Genomic DNA, 15000 nt, shown 5'->3' on the forward strand with positions numbered 1-15000 from the left:
CATAATATCTCAAGCACAAAGCTGTGTGCCTGAATAAAATCTATTTATTTTCCAGACAGGTGAAACTGTTCACTGAGTTGTGGTTCTGCAGAAGCCAAGAAACGGAAGGGCTGTCCAAGAGAGTGGTATAAAAATATTAAAGATTAATGACCACTTTCATGCCAGATACAAACCAGAAGCTCTCCAGAGCAGTCCTTTACCTCACATTTGAGAGGGAACTAAGTGTTTTCACCTGCTAAAATCTCAGTCTGGATTTCAGATGAGTGACCTTGACCTGAAAGATTTTGCTTCCTATCTGAACCATCCAATCACCCACACCTATCTCTCTATTTAAATAAATACAGAAGTGTTACTGAACCACAAGTCATAAATAAGGTCTTGCTCTGCCAAGTAAAATAAAAAATGCTTGCTCTCTTTAATAATTTCAATTAAAATTTTACAATGTATCAATCAATATAATTTAGTTTCACAACTAGGAAAAATTTAAGCACATTGTTTAAGATAAAAAAAATAAAAACTACTTCTGGAAGTATCTAGTTTATGGTAACTTTAAAGAAAAAAAGGAAAGCTACCTGGAATTTCACTGAAAGTCTCTCCGAGGACGGACACATGAAAAGGCAGATCTTGCTCTTTCAGCTTCATCAGGACTTTAAAGAAAGTTTCAGGATCTTTGTCATGTTCCCTTAAAACAAACAGAATTTATCTCAATTTATTGTTTACATTTAGTTGTGAAATTATGGGAGGGTTTTTTTATTTCTCAGAACACTATTCCTCTAGAATTGCATTTCTGGGGACTAAATTTATTCAAATATTTTCTCTCTTTGCTTCTCTCACATGGTTGAACATTTTCCTCAATGCAGCACTTGGGGTCAAAACTCAGTTTCATCAGATTCTTCTCTCTCTTCCCTGTCCTCAAACAATGCATTTACTCTTCATATTATCAGCTTTGAAAGTGAGAAGGACCAAGCACCTACATGAAGGCAAAATTACTTGAAAAAATGGGGAGGGGAAAAAAGAAGTTTTGAGTTTGTTTTTTTCCCTGTCCAAAAAATATGTATATGACTTTAATTTACAAGTCTCTTTTTTTTAGGAGAAACAGGTTAAAAAAACCTCTTCTAAACCTACAGGATTTCTCAAAATGGAATTTTAGGAATCCATGCTATACTCATTAAAAGCTTATGATCCATTCAGTGCTTTAAGTAAAGAAAGGAATAAACTATCACAAGGCATTTTCTACCTTTAGATTTTTAAGGAGTTAACTGAAAACTAAAACAGAATGTAAGAAACTTGTACTTATTTAAAATTTCAGCTGAAGACAATATTAAAGGTTTTTATGGGTATGACATTCAATGACATGAAACGCAAGTTAGGTTATCTAAAAATAAATTATTCTCCTAATTTTCTGATCTATTTTCTTTTCTAGCACAAAATGAAAAGTTCAAAAGGTATCTCAAATGATTTAAAATTCCCAAATTCCTTAAGTTATATTAAAAGTAGAATGAGATAATTTCCTCACTATAAGGTGAATATTATATCTTGCATTTAATTACTCTGCTTTAAATTATTGTATTTCAACAGATGTGCACCATATGCCTTTAAAATATTTTGGATTTATTTATTATTTAGAAAATTCCACCATTTTCCTTCCTGTATTAAGGGAAAAATCTATATCTCAGCTGTCCTGGTGTCTTTCTTCACAGAGTAATTTTGCAGAATGAAATCTGTAGGTCTGTCACACTACTATATGAAAGATTAATAATTATATCATTCAGGAAATCTGAAGCCAAATGACATCTGCAGCTCTACACGTGTTAATTTCTCATTCAGTCAATATTTTTGGTTTAGGGAATTAAAATAAATTAATCTTATAATTAATGTGACTTCCCTAGGCTGAGAAACCTCCAGGAATTGTGGAGTTTTCAGAATTAGACATATTTTCTTAAAATAAAGCCAGACAATAATAGCTTTAAGAAGTCCTCCATCTCTCCAATTTGTTTTGTTCCCAACAATAAGGAGGAATGCAACTGCATAAGCCTTGTAATTTGTTTCACATCTGTGAACCAGGAGTTTCCACAGCAATTCCAGCAACCCAAGTGGATGCAAGCACTGGTCTGGAGTTGCAAAGATCCCAGATCTCTGACTATTAGTTTGCTGCATCCTCACACTTAAAAGAGCCACCTGTTTCTGGTAGGTAACTTCTGTTCAGAAACTTTTGCCAGTATTGAGTTCCCTCCAAATGCCCAGCTCAAAGAGCCAACGCGGGATCTCATGGATTCTGATTTGGCTGGAAGAGAACATCCCCATTACAAATGCTTGCAAGGAAAACTTCTACCATGTTGGTGTAATTCATGGCAGGATTTCCCCTGAGCCTCAGTTTCCCCTGGACAGGCTGCTGTGGGTGCTTGGTGAGGGATGCCACGAGCCCACCCCTGGCTCAGCTCATGCCGGCAGACCGGCGCGTCCCCGCGCGCGGAGCCGGAAGACTCGACAGCCACGACGCTGACAGGGATCTTTCCAAGCTCTTCACAGCCCCGCTATCAGCTTCTCAGTCACAAAAAGTCCTTCCAGCAAAGGATATGCTTTCCCTCTCGCTTTCCAGAAGAGACCAGGGGTCCCAGAGGCAGCCAAAAGTGGAGGATGCTGTTGGAGCCACATTGTCAAGGAGCTGGCAGGAGAACACGGAGCCTTACAGCTCGGCGAAGCCACATAAGCTGCACATATTTAGGAAAACTGATAGGAATTGGAAGTTGCAGCTTTGTTTAATAGGTGGGGAAGAACAGAAGGAAAATTTGGCACCCAGAAGGAATGCTGAAAGGGGAAACGTTTCCTCTGCACTGGAGCCTCTTTTGCAGGTTTTCTGCTGTAGGTGAACCTCCTTCCATCCCCCAGTATAAAATGTGTCCCTTTTAGGTGACACTCCCAGATTTTAATGACACATTTTGTCAATCTTGTAGCTTTTCTATTTGGGAGCTCATCTTAAGTGATTTTAGCAGTTCCTGTGACTTCTCCACACCACAAGCATTTTATTTTCAGTTAAGACCTCCAGAAAACTCCTGGCCCATGCACCTACAGGCTGCAATGTATTTTTATTCTTGCAGGATACTGAAGGCATTAGCTGCTCCTGGTAGAAACAAATAAATAGTACAAGACCACCTCTTTGCTGCATCAAAAAGGAGAGAGCTCTGTTTCTTGGCTGACATGGAGAAAATCATATACAATCCAGTCTGCCTTACTCAGCAACAACTGCTAAACACACCAGATTGCCATAGCAGTGATCGTGGAAAAAGATGAACACAATATGGAATGTCTGTTCTGTAAAGATCTGCTCAAAATGATGTGCACTTTTGGCTGCATCTGTTGCATTTTTGAGCTTTATTAAACAGTATTAATTATATATACTCCATTTCCTGAAGAAGAACTGCAAAACAGTAAAAAAAGCCTGATATTAAAATGCAAACTTTTCTTTTAAGATATTATGTTTGGGGGAAAATCAAGCAAATGTGACTCCAGGGTCTGGCTTTGTTGTTTAGTTGAGGTATTTGAAATGCTTTTGTATTTACACTTGATTTGATATGCATCTGGTAAAGGAAAAATAAGAACTGGGCATGGTATGAAGATGCTCTAAATTTCATCCTAAGAACATGAAAACATCAGAATGACCAAACTACAGCTGTAATGCCACAAAACAGGCACAGACACCTCACCTACCCTCAGATTTGAGATCCCTGCCTCGGAGACATTCAATCTCCATATTCAAATACTACACAGTTTCATTTTTATCCAGGATTTTTTTATTATTGACTCTAACCCACAATTTAAGAGAGACATCTGAAGTCTCTCTGAGGAACTGGCTGAGGTTTAGTGATGTGGGTAGGGGGATGTGGCCCAGGGTTCATCCTGATTTAGTAACTTCCCTTTGTAATCTGATATAAAACTTTGAGAAGTGTCCTTGAACAGGGAATGGGAGTGTGGTGGGAGCAGCAGCATCACCACTGAGCCTCCGTTATTATCTCTGCCTTAGATTTTCTGCTCGTAAAATGGGTGTGACTGTATTATTTTTTCACCACAGAAGGATGCTGTCAGGATTAATTGATGACTTGACATCCCACTTTTCAGCCTAAAGTGATTTTAAAAAGCAACCTCATAGCACTATGATGATGCTCCTCTATACAATCAATGGCAACATTCTCCAAAACACCCTTCTGCTCTTCAGGGATTTTGGAAATTCAACCTGACCCCTCGAACTTTACCCATTGCTGGGGGGAAGCAGAGTACATGGAGACCACCTAAACTGGAGTCATTCTCACCCACATCCCTGACCAGTGATGGAAAACACATTATTAAAAAGAAAAAAAAAGAAGAAGAAGAAGAAATAGCAGAATTTGGCCCTTTCTATTATTCAATGAATATTCATCTCTTGAATTTGGGTGAAATTCAGTAAGAGACCCATATGGTCTTCTCTGACTTTAGTTTAATTTTTAAAGTATATGTAAACTTATCCTACATGGTGATAATGACAGTTATTTAGGATTTGGAGGAAGGCACATCTAGCAATGCAATTAGAAAGTGGAAGAGTTGTAGAAAAGCAGAAGGACTTACTCAAAGGGGGAAAATAAATGCAGTCTACTAAAAAAAAAAATTAAAAGCTGGGGTTAATGGATTTATCAGTTAAAAAAGAGTGCAAAATCAGGGGGAGAAGTCTTAATTTTGAGAAGATACTTCATAAATCCCATGTAATGCTTGTGAAAGCCACAGCCCTGTGGTGACACCTCTGTGAATGACAGAATCATTTGGGCTGGAAAGGACTTAGAAGACCATTGAGTCCCACCATTAAGGTGCCACACATTCTGAAAGGGTTACAATTAAACCCAGCTAAAAAAAATCCTAAATTTAGGACATTTAGCATGGGAGATTTTCAGTGGGAGAGAATCCTAAATTGTGTGTGCACATAGTAATATTTCACTTTGTACAGTGCCTTAAATCCAAGGAGTTCACACTGCCTGAAGCTCCTTCTGCCTCCCCATTCCCCAAAATCACCTTCAAGTCAGACGGGCTAAGGTGGGAAATGGCACAAAATCCTTAGAAGTTGAAGCAGGACTTTAATTTTGTATTTTTAAAAATTTGTTAGGATATACAGCAAGAGGTAAAAGATGGGTTTCTGCCTGCCTATAATGATTGCTAGAAAATAGCTGTTAAAAGAGGCCACTGAAGAATAAATCATTATTGATGAAGATGGGCAGCAATCGTGGAGATCAAGGACTGGTGAGACAGAAGACATACTGGGAGAAAAGACCGGGACAGGGGACATCAGCCAGGGAAAGGGAAGATGGAGCAGAGCACAGGAAAGGTGTGAAGGGCTGGGCAAGTCCATGGGCACAGAATCAATAATTAAAAATCAAGGAAATGAGGTTTCCAAGACACAGACCTTGACATAGATGACATTGATCCTTTTGTTTCGGGAAAGGGAAGTAACGAGGAGCAAGTCTGACATAAAATAAGGCAGAGGTACTGGGCAAAACAATTCAAAGAGTAGTAAAAACATAAGAAGAGAAAAAAAAATATATATATTTTCCTGGTGAAAACTAAAAAAAGTATGGCATATCAAAACACAAGGAGGAAAAGGATAAATACAGGGTAAATAGAAGACCTACACACACCCTCCAGAACTAAAACCAAGGCTTCACTTCATCCAAAGCTAATCTAAAGAACAATATCAGAGATGTTTTTCCCTCTATTATAGCATGCACTGTATTACACTTTGATATTTCACATTAAATCTTGAGCTCAGAAAAATTTGAATACAGGTTTAATAAAACCAAATAATGTTAGAAGGTAAAAGTGTGGCCACGAAAGATAAACCTGGCCTTCAAAACAGAGAATTTCAGAATTCTGGTCCTTTCCTGACACTGATTTCCCACAAGACAGCTCTCCCCAGGTTTCCCCATCTGCAAGATATGGTCTTAAAAGAGCTTTTACAGAAATATGGTGAGAATCACAGTCAGTAAATACTTTAGGAGAATAATATTCTTCTCAAAGAAGAGGACTCATGTTACAAGCCTATTCAATACATGAAATGTAATACATTCCAGTAATTATTTTCACAGAGGACAGAAGACTTTCCTAAATCAAATGACTTTAATATACATTTTCTGTGTTAAGATTATGAGAGGAAAAAAAAGGGGACAAAAAAAAATTAAAATTCCAATACCAAATTCTGGTAACAATGCTCATGATAACTGCAAAAAAGGAAATGTTACTGCCAGGAAAGCACAATTAGAAAAGAAATAGGGGAAAAAAGAAATAACTATGAAAATGCAAACATGAAGGAAAAGTTAATTGCTTTCCATTTATTCAATTTATCACAGTATTTTTCCATCTTTTTACATTTCCAAGCTGAGGTTGAGGTAGACTGTAAATATGTAGTTAAGTCCAGTGAGTTTTCTTTTTCAGCTGATCTGCTCTACAAAATGTCTTTGCTATAATTGTGCCTCTAAACATTGTCTGGCATCATCAGCATCAAAAGTTACCACAATATTTAATACCCCCTCAGTTCACAGAAAATGGAGTCAAGTAGAAGAAAATGTTTCTGTGTGAAAAAGGACCCTACAGAATAAATTTTAGCTGGCAATTTGTGGGTCCTACAAGCAAAAAAAAGGGTCCTGATCCTTGCCCATGCTTTCAGAACACCTCTGCAAGCCAAAGAATTAAAAAATGGCACCAGAGAGGAAAAAAGCAGCCAAACAGTACTGGCAAATACAGTGTTTTATTTTCTATTAGAGTCCATGACGTATTTACAGTGAGGAGTGTGTATTTTACCCTCTGATTTGTTCAAATTGCTGGCCTGAGAAAAATGGGTGGCATTTTGCTTTACGCTGGAAAAGCATTTTCTCCTATCTCCCGTTATCTACAAGAGATTCATAAAAAAGGAAACAAGAAAGAACCTTGGGAGTTTATTGTTTAGATTCTTCTTCTCCCCTCACAACTCATGAAGAAAAAACTCAAAATAAAAAACTGCACGTCCCCTAACCAAAGAAACCTCAGGATCAGCATCAGTCATGGAGTCTCTTGCTTATTTCCTAAAGGGAGATTAAGCTTTAAAGACAAAGACCACCATTTGGTCTCAGTTACCTTGGTGTAAAAATCAATGCCCTTTCATTCCAGTGCCTTTCATTTCTTTTAGTCCAGCTTGGCCAGCCTGGCTGTTCCCAAGTAGAAGATTCAGATTTAAAAAAAAACCAAAACCACTTTATTTCAATTTGTAACAAAACCCTGCAAACGTTATGGACTACCCCAAAGACTTTATTAAAAAAACCCAAAAAAACAAAACAAAAAACCCCTTCCTTCAGTGTTCCAAAGGTAACATAGTAAAAGGTTTTCCTGTTGTTGGGAGGTCATAAAATACCCGAGTGACTCTGGCAGCCCTGATAACCATACACAACATATCCTATTGCAATACAACTATAAAATACTATAAAAAAAGTCATGTCATGGCAATCATAAGATGCTTATAAATATGGTAATAAGTGGACAACAGTCTATTAACACAGCTCCGTGAAAGAACAGAAAATGTCCATAAATATAAATTTATGTATAAATTACTACAAAAAACTACATTACTACAGAATTTCCTGGGAATGGTGATCCCACCATACAAGACTCTGTGGCTCGTCTCTGATTTCCATGATGGATTCACACAACCAAGATACTTAAAACTCCATCAGATGCCCTGCTTGGGTCAAAAAGTACATCCTGCTCTTTACTGAGTAATGCCCTGAGAGAAATTAGCTCAGGTACCAGAGATAACTCATCCTTTTGGGATCTCCCAGGAAGAAGCTTCCAACCAGGAACTTTCTTGGCACCAAGGCTTGAAGCTCATTATTCAACAAGATTAAAGTAACTCCAAATCTCACTGCTTTCAGAATGAGGAATCAACTCAGTGCATTGAGTCAGGTTTGCACAAACACAGACAAGAAAAAACCAGCAATTAGAGGACACAGGAGGGGGAAAAGAGCACGAAAACTTGGAAAAAAGGGAAAGCAGGGAGGAGAAGAAGGCAAAGAGAACAGACTTGAACAGTTGCAGTGTGGTAAGAAGAGGAAACTAATTAAAAACATCCTTGATGGAAGAAACATAACCCTCTTATTATTGGTGAGAATAAGGAGGAATATTAGATCACTTGCTTATGAAATATTTGATTTTTATCTCTTGAAGGTTATTCCCATACTTTGGTTCAGGGTGCCGGGACTTACAAAGGGGGCTGGATGGTGGCACCATCTGCCAATTCTTCTGGGGACTTTGTATTACAAAACCTCTTCTGTCCTTGCCTATGATGCTTCCCAAAACTGAAACTTATCTTGGACTATAATCTTCTAGAAAAAATCCTGCCCAAGTTTTCCAGAAGATATGAAGAACAAGATGAAAAAAAAAAAAAAAAAAGCACAGGCACAACATTACCTAGGAAAACTGCAAGCTGTATCTTGGATATGTTGTAGAAGGTTCCTTGCAGAGACAAGGAGTGAAGTGATGGAGACAGAGAAGAGTGAGATGCAAATTTGCTGCACAAGTCTATGTGTGAGGAGATGCCCAGGGAACTGAGCCTGGCAAAGACAGAAGGATGAGGTTTGAAGGGCCAAAACCAAATTAGATGAATGGAGTAGAAAAGGATTGCTTTGAGAGGCATAGGTGGAAAAGCCTTGGAGGATTCCTCAATCCCACCTGTTCACATGTGCTCCTGCTCAAAGACTTGCATTTCACAACTATACAGGAAGAAAACAAATCCCCCATAAAATTAATTCCCCATCCTGGGAAAAGGGAGAGCCAATCTTACTGGAGCTGTTAGGGCAATCTGTGATGCATCTGTTCCAAGCCTAAATATTCTTCAACCGTCCTCGTGATGCAGTTGTAGTCTTACATTAACCCAAAATCAGCTTTTCAACCGTGGCTAAAAGCGTTTATTGTAACAGGCTCTGGAGGATGGCACTGAAGTGGCTGTCTTGTGAGCATCTGGATAGCACAGAGGGAATCACAGCATCACAGAATCATGGAATGGTTTAGGTGGGAAGGGACTTTAAAGCTCATCTCATCCCAACACCCCTGCCATAGGCAGGGACATCTTCCACAAGACCATGCTGCTCCAAACCCAAACCAACTTGGCCTCCAAGGAAAGTTTCTGTGTGTGATATTTCATACAGAATCTTGATATTATTCAGCATTTTTATTATATTTAAGAAAATAGGTGCATCAGAGTGTAAAACCATCCCACATAGATGAAAAATACTCATGGGGCTTTAATCTTGCTTTTGTTACAGAGAACAATGCCCTTCCCACCTGAAACAATAGTTCAGTATGTGCAGCCCAGGTAAGTTGATGTTTCAACCTTGACTTCATGGGAACAGAAAAAGGTTTTACACCAAATTGGTCTAAATACAATAAGAAGCAGAATTGGGCCACAGAGCTTAAATACAGAAAAGAAAGTAGAGTGCTTAGTAGAAGTGAAAGCGTATTTGGGGAAGCAGTGAGTAAAAAAATAAGTTTTATTTTAATATGATTCTTTTTCAGCCTATTAAGTTCTCCAGTATCAGAATGAAGCCTGAAAAAAGTTAGTAAATAAAGGCTTTCAGGAGAGCTTTATTAAATCACTTATGACTTATCAAGTTAAAACTCCCACTCAGATATCTTAATAAAACTTTCAGAGAATATATTTAATTTTCCTGGAAATCAGAAGCCAATTACTAAATACAGGAGTTACTGTGGGCTACACCACTGATCAGCTTCCTGTAAATAGAATATTTGCCAACAACTTGAATTAGTTCTCTAAAGTTTCGGTTTCTGAAGGTCAAATAACTATGTAACTGCTTAATAAAGAAGCAAAGAAGTACCTCTAAATATCTCCAAGCTCTGATGGGCTTATATTCTGCTCCTTAGGTGAGGTATTAGCAAAGCTTATTTATTTTCATTTCCAAGGCTTTTATTTGCTCATTCCCTTGTGGTAAAGCTGATTTCCATGATGATTCCCTTCTTAATTTTAATACCCTTTTTACTCATCATATAGACATAAGAATTTTCCATAAAATAATGAAACCCTTCCAAAGGAAATGAAGACAACTAGGAGAGGAAAGTAAACTACAGCTTACTTCTTCCTTTTTTTTCCTTTCCCAATTAATTGATCCACTGTCATATGCATATATGAAAGTTTTTTTTTAATGAAAGGAAAATAAGGTTAATTAACATAAAACCCCTCACTCCTTGAGATGTTGAATTTTGTATTTTATCCATGCTGCCTTAAGTGCCTTGATTTCCCAGTAATGACCTAGTTCTCCTAATGAGTAACATTAACCCCTGGCTGTAGCTGTCCAGGACTTAATTGTCAACTGGAGCTGAAATAGGAGAGTTTGCCGATCAGCAGGTATGTGGTATATTAACTCATGTCATTTCAGACCCTAATAAATAAATCTGTTGCTAAGGCAACAGGAACATCAGCTGTATCACTTTTTTCTTCCCCCCTCCCTTTTTAAAGGAAACTGCCTTTCACACTGAGCTTTTAAAAAAAGGAAATTAACTACATGTAACCGTAATTAGAAGAAACATCATTTCTCATCTCAGAAACATATCTACATTAATGAAAAAAGACATTCAAAAAGAGGGCTGCTTTCTACTGTGACCAGGGTAACTGAAATTATTTCCCTTGATTGAGGGAATGAGATTTGAAGGATACATTTGAGTGGGAAAAGATCACAAAATATCTCAGCCCTTTGTATTTCTGAGATAGGTCCCCTCTCCTTTCCTACACTGCTGATACCAATGGAGCGAATGTTGCTTCAACAATTAATAAGGAGCCCAGGCAATTGAAACCAGGGGACAAAAAACACCACTCAAACCCAAACACCTTCACTGTCCTCTGAGGATCTTTCTGTAAGACTGGCAAACATGTGACTTTTTGGAGAGCTGAAAGGTCAAAGAATCACAGAATCATTTAGGTCTGAAAAGCCCTCAAAAGTCACTGAGTCTAACTGCTCCCCCAGCACTGTCAAAGCCACCACTAACTCACGTCCCCAGGGGCCACAGTCACATGCATTTTAAATCCCTCCAGGGATGGGGATTCCACCACTGCCCTGGGCAGCCTCTGCCAGAGCTTGACAGCCCTTTGGGTGAGGATTTTTTTTCCTAATATCCAACCTAATCCTCCCTGGCATAACTTGAGGCTGTTTCCTTTTGTGGTCTCCCGGCGCCTCACAGGTGAATATCACAGCCCTCATCTAATTCCTGCCATTCTATCTCAGCATTGAAGTTTGTCTTAAAATTTTCAAAACTGTAGTTTATTTTTTTTTTGATTTGTGACTACAAGATGGTATTTCTGAGTCTCTAGTTACCCACATCTCAACCAGAGAGCTGGAAGGAAGGAAACTAAGAGATGCTCACAAGCCCAGTTATTGTTCTTGGAACACTCACTTGAGGCTCTGCCTGTACTATAAACACAACAAACTAACCAAAATTCCATTTGGCTTCTCAGCTGAAGAATGCGAAGGTAACACAGAGCTTCTTTTTTTTTTTCAGTAGCAAAATTTAGAGATGTTTGTTCCTCTGGACTGTAAACTGCCCATAACCCTTCGAGAAAACATTCTGTAAGAAAGAGGGAGAAACTGATGCTGAGATTTCCTCTATAGCAGAATTTTCACACCTTCAGCACATTCTGGACTTTTCTACTAGCTCTTAAAAACAGTGATCAAGGAATAACACATCTTCCACTGGAAGGGCTCAGTGCCTCAAACTCCCTTGCTGCAGGATAAGATATCACTGAATGAACAACCAAAGAATGGGCACTTCCAAGCTGTCTTTCCACTTAAGGCTGAACTTCTAAGATTATTTCATTAGCTTCTTTAATTTTTATTTGTTTGAGTCACCATCCCTGGAGGGATTTAAAAGGCATGTGGATGTGGCACTTGGGGACATGGGTTAGTGGTGGGCTAGGCAGAGCTGGGGGAATGGGCTGGACTCAATGATCCTCAAGAGGTCTTTTCCAACCTAAATCATTCTGTGGGTCTAAAAGAGTAATATCAGCTCCCAAACTTAATCCCAGCTTGCATTAATGTGAAATCAGACTATTTTCACATGTGCAAGAGGGAAAGTTGTCAACTTCTACATGAATGCCTCCACATGTTCATGGCAGAGGTTCAGCACCACATGCCATCAGTGCCACTGCTCTGGTGAGTGCTGTTTTCCCTGGGAATACTGGATGGTATTCCTTAAACACAGCAAAAAAGTTCCCATTTTAAATTTGTTATTTTACATCCTGTGGGCTTTTTTATCCTATTTGGTACCTTCTAGTTAACACTGTATAAATATTTGTATTTCTGTCTTCAGTCTGCCTTATTTATTCAGCACACTTCCTTGTTCTCTGCAGGCTGTTCACAATGTTGAGAATGCCTGTTGAGCCTAATGGCATTTCTGGGTACTCAAATGTGATTTCTAGATGGATTTCCTTCCTGTTTTGCTGTCTTGCTACACCTGCATCTTGATGGGATAAGCTTTGGTCCAAAATATTCAACAGCACGAGGAAAATATGAATCTCTATATTCTCAAGTGTGTCCATAGGAAATAGTTTTCAGTTGAGATTTCAAAAAGTGAAATCTTAAATCTTGCATTGTGCTGCCAAGAGGAACAAGTTACTATTCTTGTTTTTTTACATTTATATATATAAATATTAAAAAAATCTATATTAATAATCTACTATAAAACATATTATATGTACAAAATAAATACAAAATACTATTAAAAATCCCTCTCCAGGCTCCTCTCTCTAACAGCTTGTAAAGGACTTGTGCTCAGCTCACTGATGAAGAGCTGCCTCATCACAAAAGGCACAACACCTACTTCTTGTCCCCATCTGGGACAACCATTTCCAAGCACTTGCTCCTGTGTGCAGGGGACCAGGGCATCATGCTGGGCAGTGAGATGTTGGTACAGTACAGACTGTCCTCCATGCACTCATTTCTTCATTATACTCTACAACAAAACCAGATAACTAGACACAGAACTATCTCTGAACACACCAGTTTTCCTTAGACCAGAAATCTTCAGATAATTTTTTGCAATCTAGATTGGGGTTTCTTTTTTCCTTCTGAATTTACTCATCATGACTTCCACCACTGTTCCTCCTGCTCCCGTATCTCCTGCCCCACATCCTTCCCCATGCTCTTGTCACACACTGGTAGGTTTGACACAAGATAATGGCATTATCTGATCTTCCATGTGAATTGACAGCAGCTATTTGTTTGTGTGCATGTGTAAATTCTTGCAGATTCCCCGTGTGATCTTTTATCACACCCGTGCAATTAGGGGAAGAAGAATTGATTTCTGACAACTTTCTCTTATCAAATCTTTAACTGCTTAGATGATACAGAACACACAGGAGAAAAAAACCAAACCATAAGGTTCGGGTGAATGAGAGGGAATAATGGATGTATAAATGCTGGTGGTGTAGTTTTGGGGGAGAGAAAAGGATTATGCCACATGGGTAACTGTCATATTTCTAATACACTCATCCTTCATCAAATATCAGAGAATCAGGGAATTGTTTGGGTTGGAAGGGACATTAAAAACCATCTTGTTCTAAGCACTCTGCCATGAGCAGGGACACCTTCCACTATCCCAGGGTGCTCCAAGCCCCGTCCAATCTGGTCATGGATAATTCCAGGGATGGGGCAGCCACAGCTTCTCTGGGCAATCTGTGCCAGGGCCTCTCACCCTCACTGGGAACAATTTCTCCCCCATATCCCATCTATCCCTGCCCTCTGACAGTGGGAAGCCATTCCCCCTTGTCCTGTCACTCCACACCCTTGCCCAAAGTCTCTCTCCAGCTTTCCTGGAGCCCTGCTGGGTACTGGAAGGGCTCTAAGGACTCGCTGAAGCCTTCTCCTCTTCAGGCTGAACAATCCCAATTCTCTCAGACCTTCCTCATAGTAGACATGTTCAATCCCCCTAAGCATCTTTATGGTCTTCTCTGGACTTGCTCCAATGTCTCCAGTATAGCTGGACATGATGATTTATGGTTGGAATCAGTGATCTTAAAAATATTTTCCAACCTGAACTATTCTATGATTCTAAATAGACATTTTATCACACTGCAATGGAAACCAGTGGGACACCACGAAGTTCTGATCAAATGTCAGAAGCTTGTCCATTGATCACCAGAACTTTGGTCTCTGTTTCCATCAAAGTCCATTTACATAAAGGAAAGAGTAATTCTGAGCCCTTGTCAGCTCAGAAACCCAAGCTCACCTTTTATCCACATCCTTGGCCATAAGTCATTCCTGTTAGCAGGGCCTTGCTATAGATGTTTATAAAAAAAACATTAAGGCCTGGTGAGGAAGGAGAAAACAAATTACTCTGTGGAGAACCTCATGACTCTGCTAAAACAGTGTCAGTTATTAATCTGCTGTGGGCAGAGGTGGCACACTGCAATCCTTGTCAGGCTCGGGCTCAAGGGGGACAGAGAGGAGGGGCAGGGGTGCACCAAAGCACCTCTTCTCATGCAGAGACATTTTAACAACACTTCAAAGGGAGAATGGCAGGTTGGATTTGGATGTGGTTCCAAGTGGGCAGAGGAAGAAGAGTTGGGGCTAATGCCATATTTCAGGGTGCTGGCTGTCCCTGCTACACCCCAGCACAATGAGGTCACCATCACTTCAGTTAGAGAGGCTTTCTCTAACAGCAGCACGGCTTCATAAAGGTTATTTTTTACAGTTTAGCCAAAGGCTTTTTGTGTTAGGTGAAGGGGGAACACAGGAACACACACACACACAAAATCCTTCCTTTCCTACTTTTTTTTTTTTTTTCACCCCCAAAATGAAAACCACATGTAAATCATCATGGTAGACAATGGTCGTTAAGCATTATTGTATAGGACAATATCTGCGAGCGCTTTGTGCTGGAAGACAAGCAGGATCCCACTGCCAATGTTTGACACACAAAAACCCCCTTGCACATTACAACACTTGGCTA

The 15000-nt window shown here is 39.2% G+C and overlaps 1 protein-coding gene across 9 annotated transcripts in view; it reads right to left on the minus strand.

Annotated features, from left to right (window-relative positions):
• Positions 1 to 15000, minus strand: part of GTDC1 (glycosyltransferase like domain containing 1) — a 431567-nt gene that overhangs the window by 140610 nt on the left and 275957 nt on the right. For all 9 annotated transcript variants that reach the window (XR_014590560.1, XM_083865293.1, XM_083865295.1 and 6 more), the window contains one exon: positions 573 to 682. Coding sequence is in view for 8 of the 9 variants with exons in the window: in XM_083865293.1 (XP_083721419.1) it covers positions 573 to 682 (110 nt within the window). In the remaining variant the exon portion in view is untranslated. The remainder of the gene's footprint in view (positions 1 to 572; positions 683 to 15000) is intronic.

The sequence above is a fragment of the Zosterops lateralis genome, assembly GCF_965231275.1.
Source record: "Zosterops lateralis genome assembly, chromosome: 7".
In the NCBI taxonomy this organism is placed as follows: Eukaryota; Metazoa; Chordata; class Aves; order Passeriformes; family Zosteropidae; genus Zosterops; species Zosterops lateralis.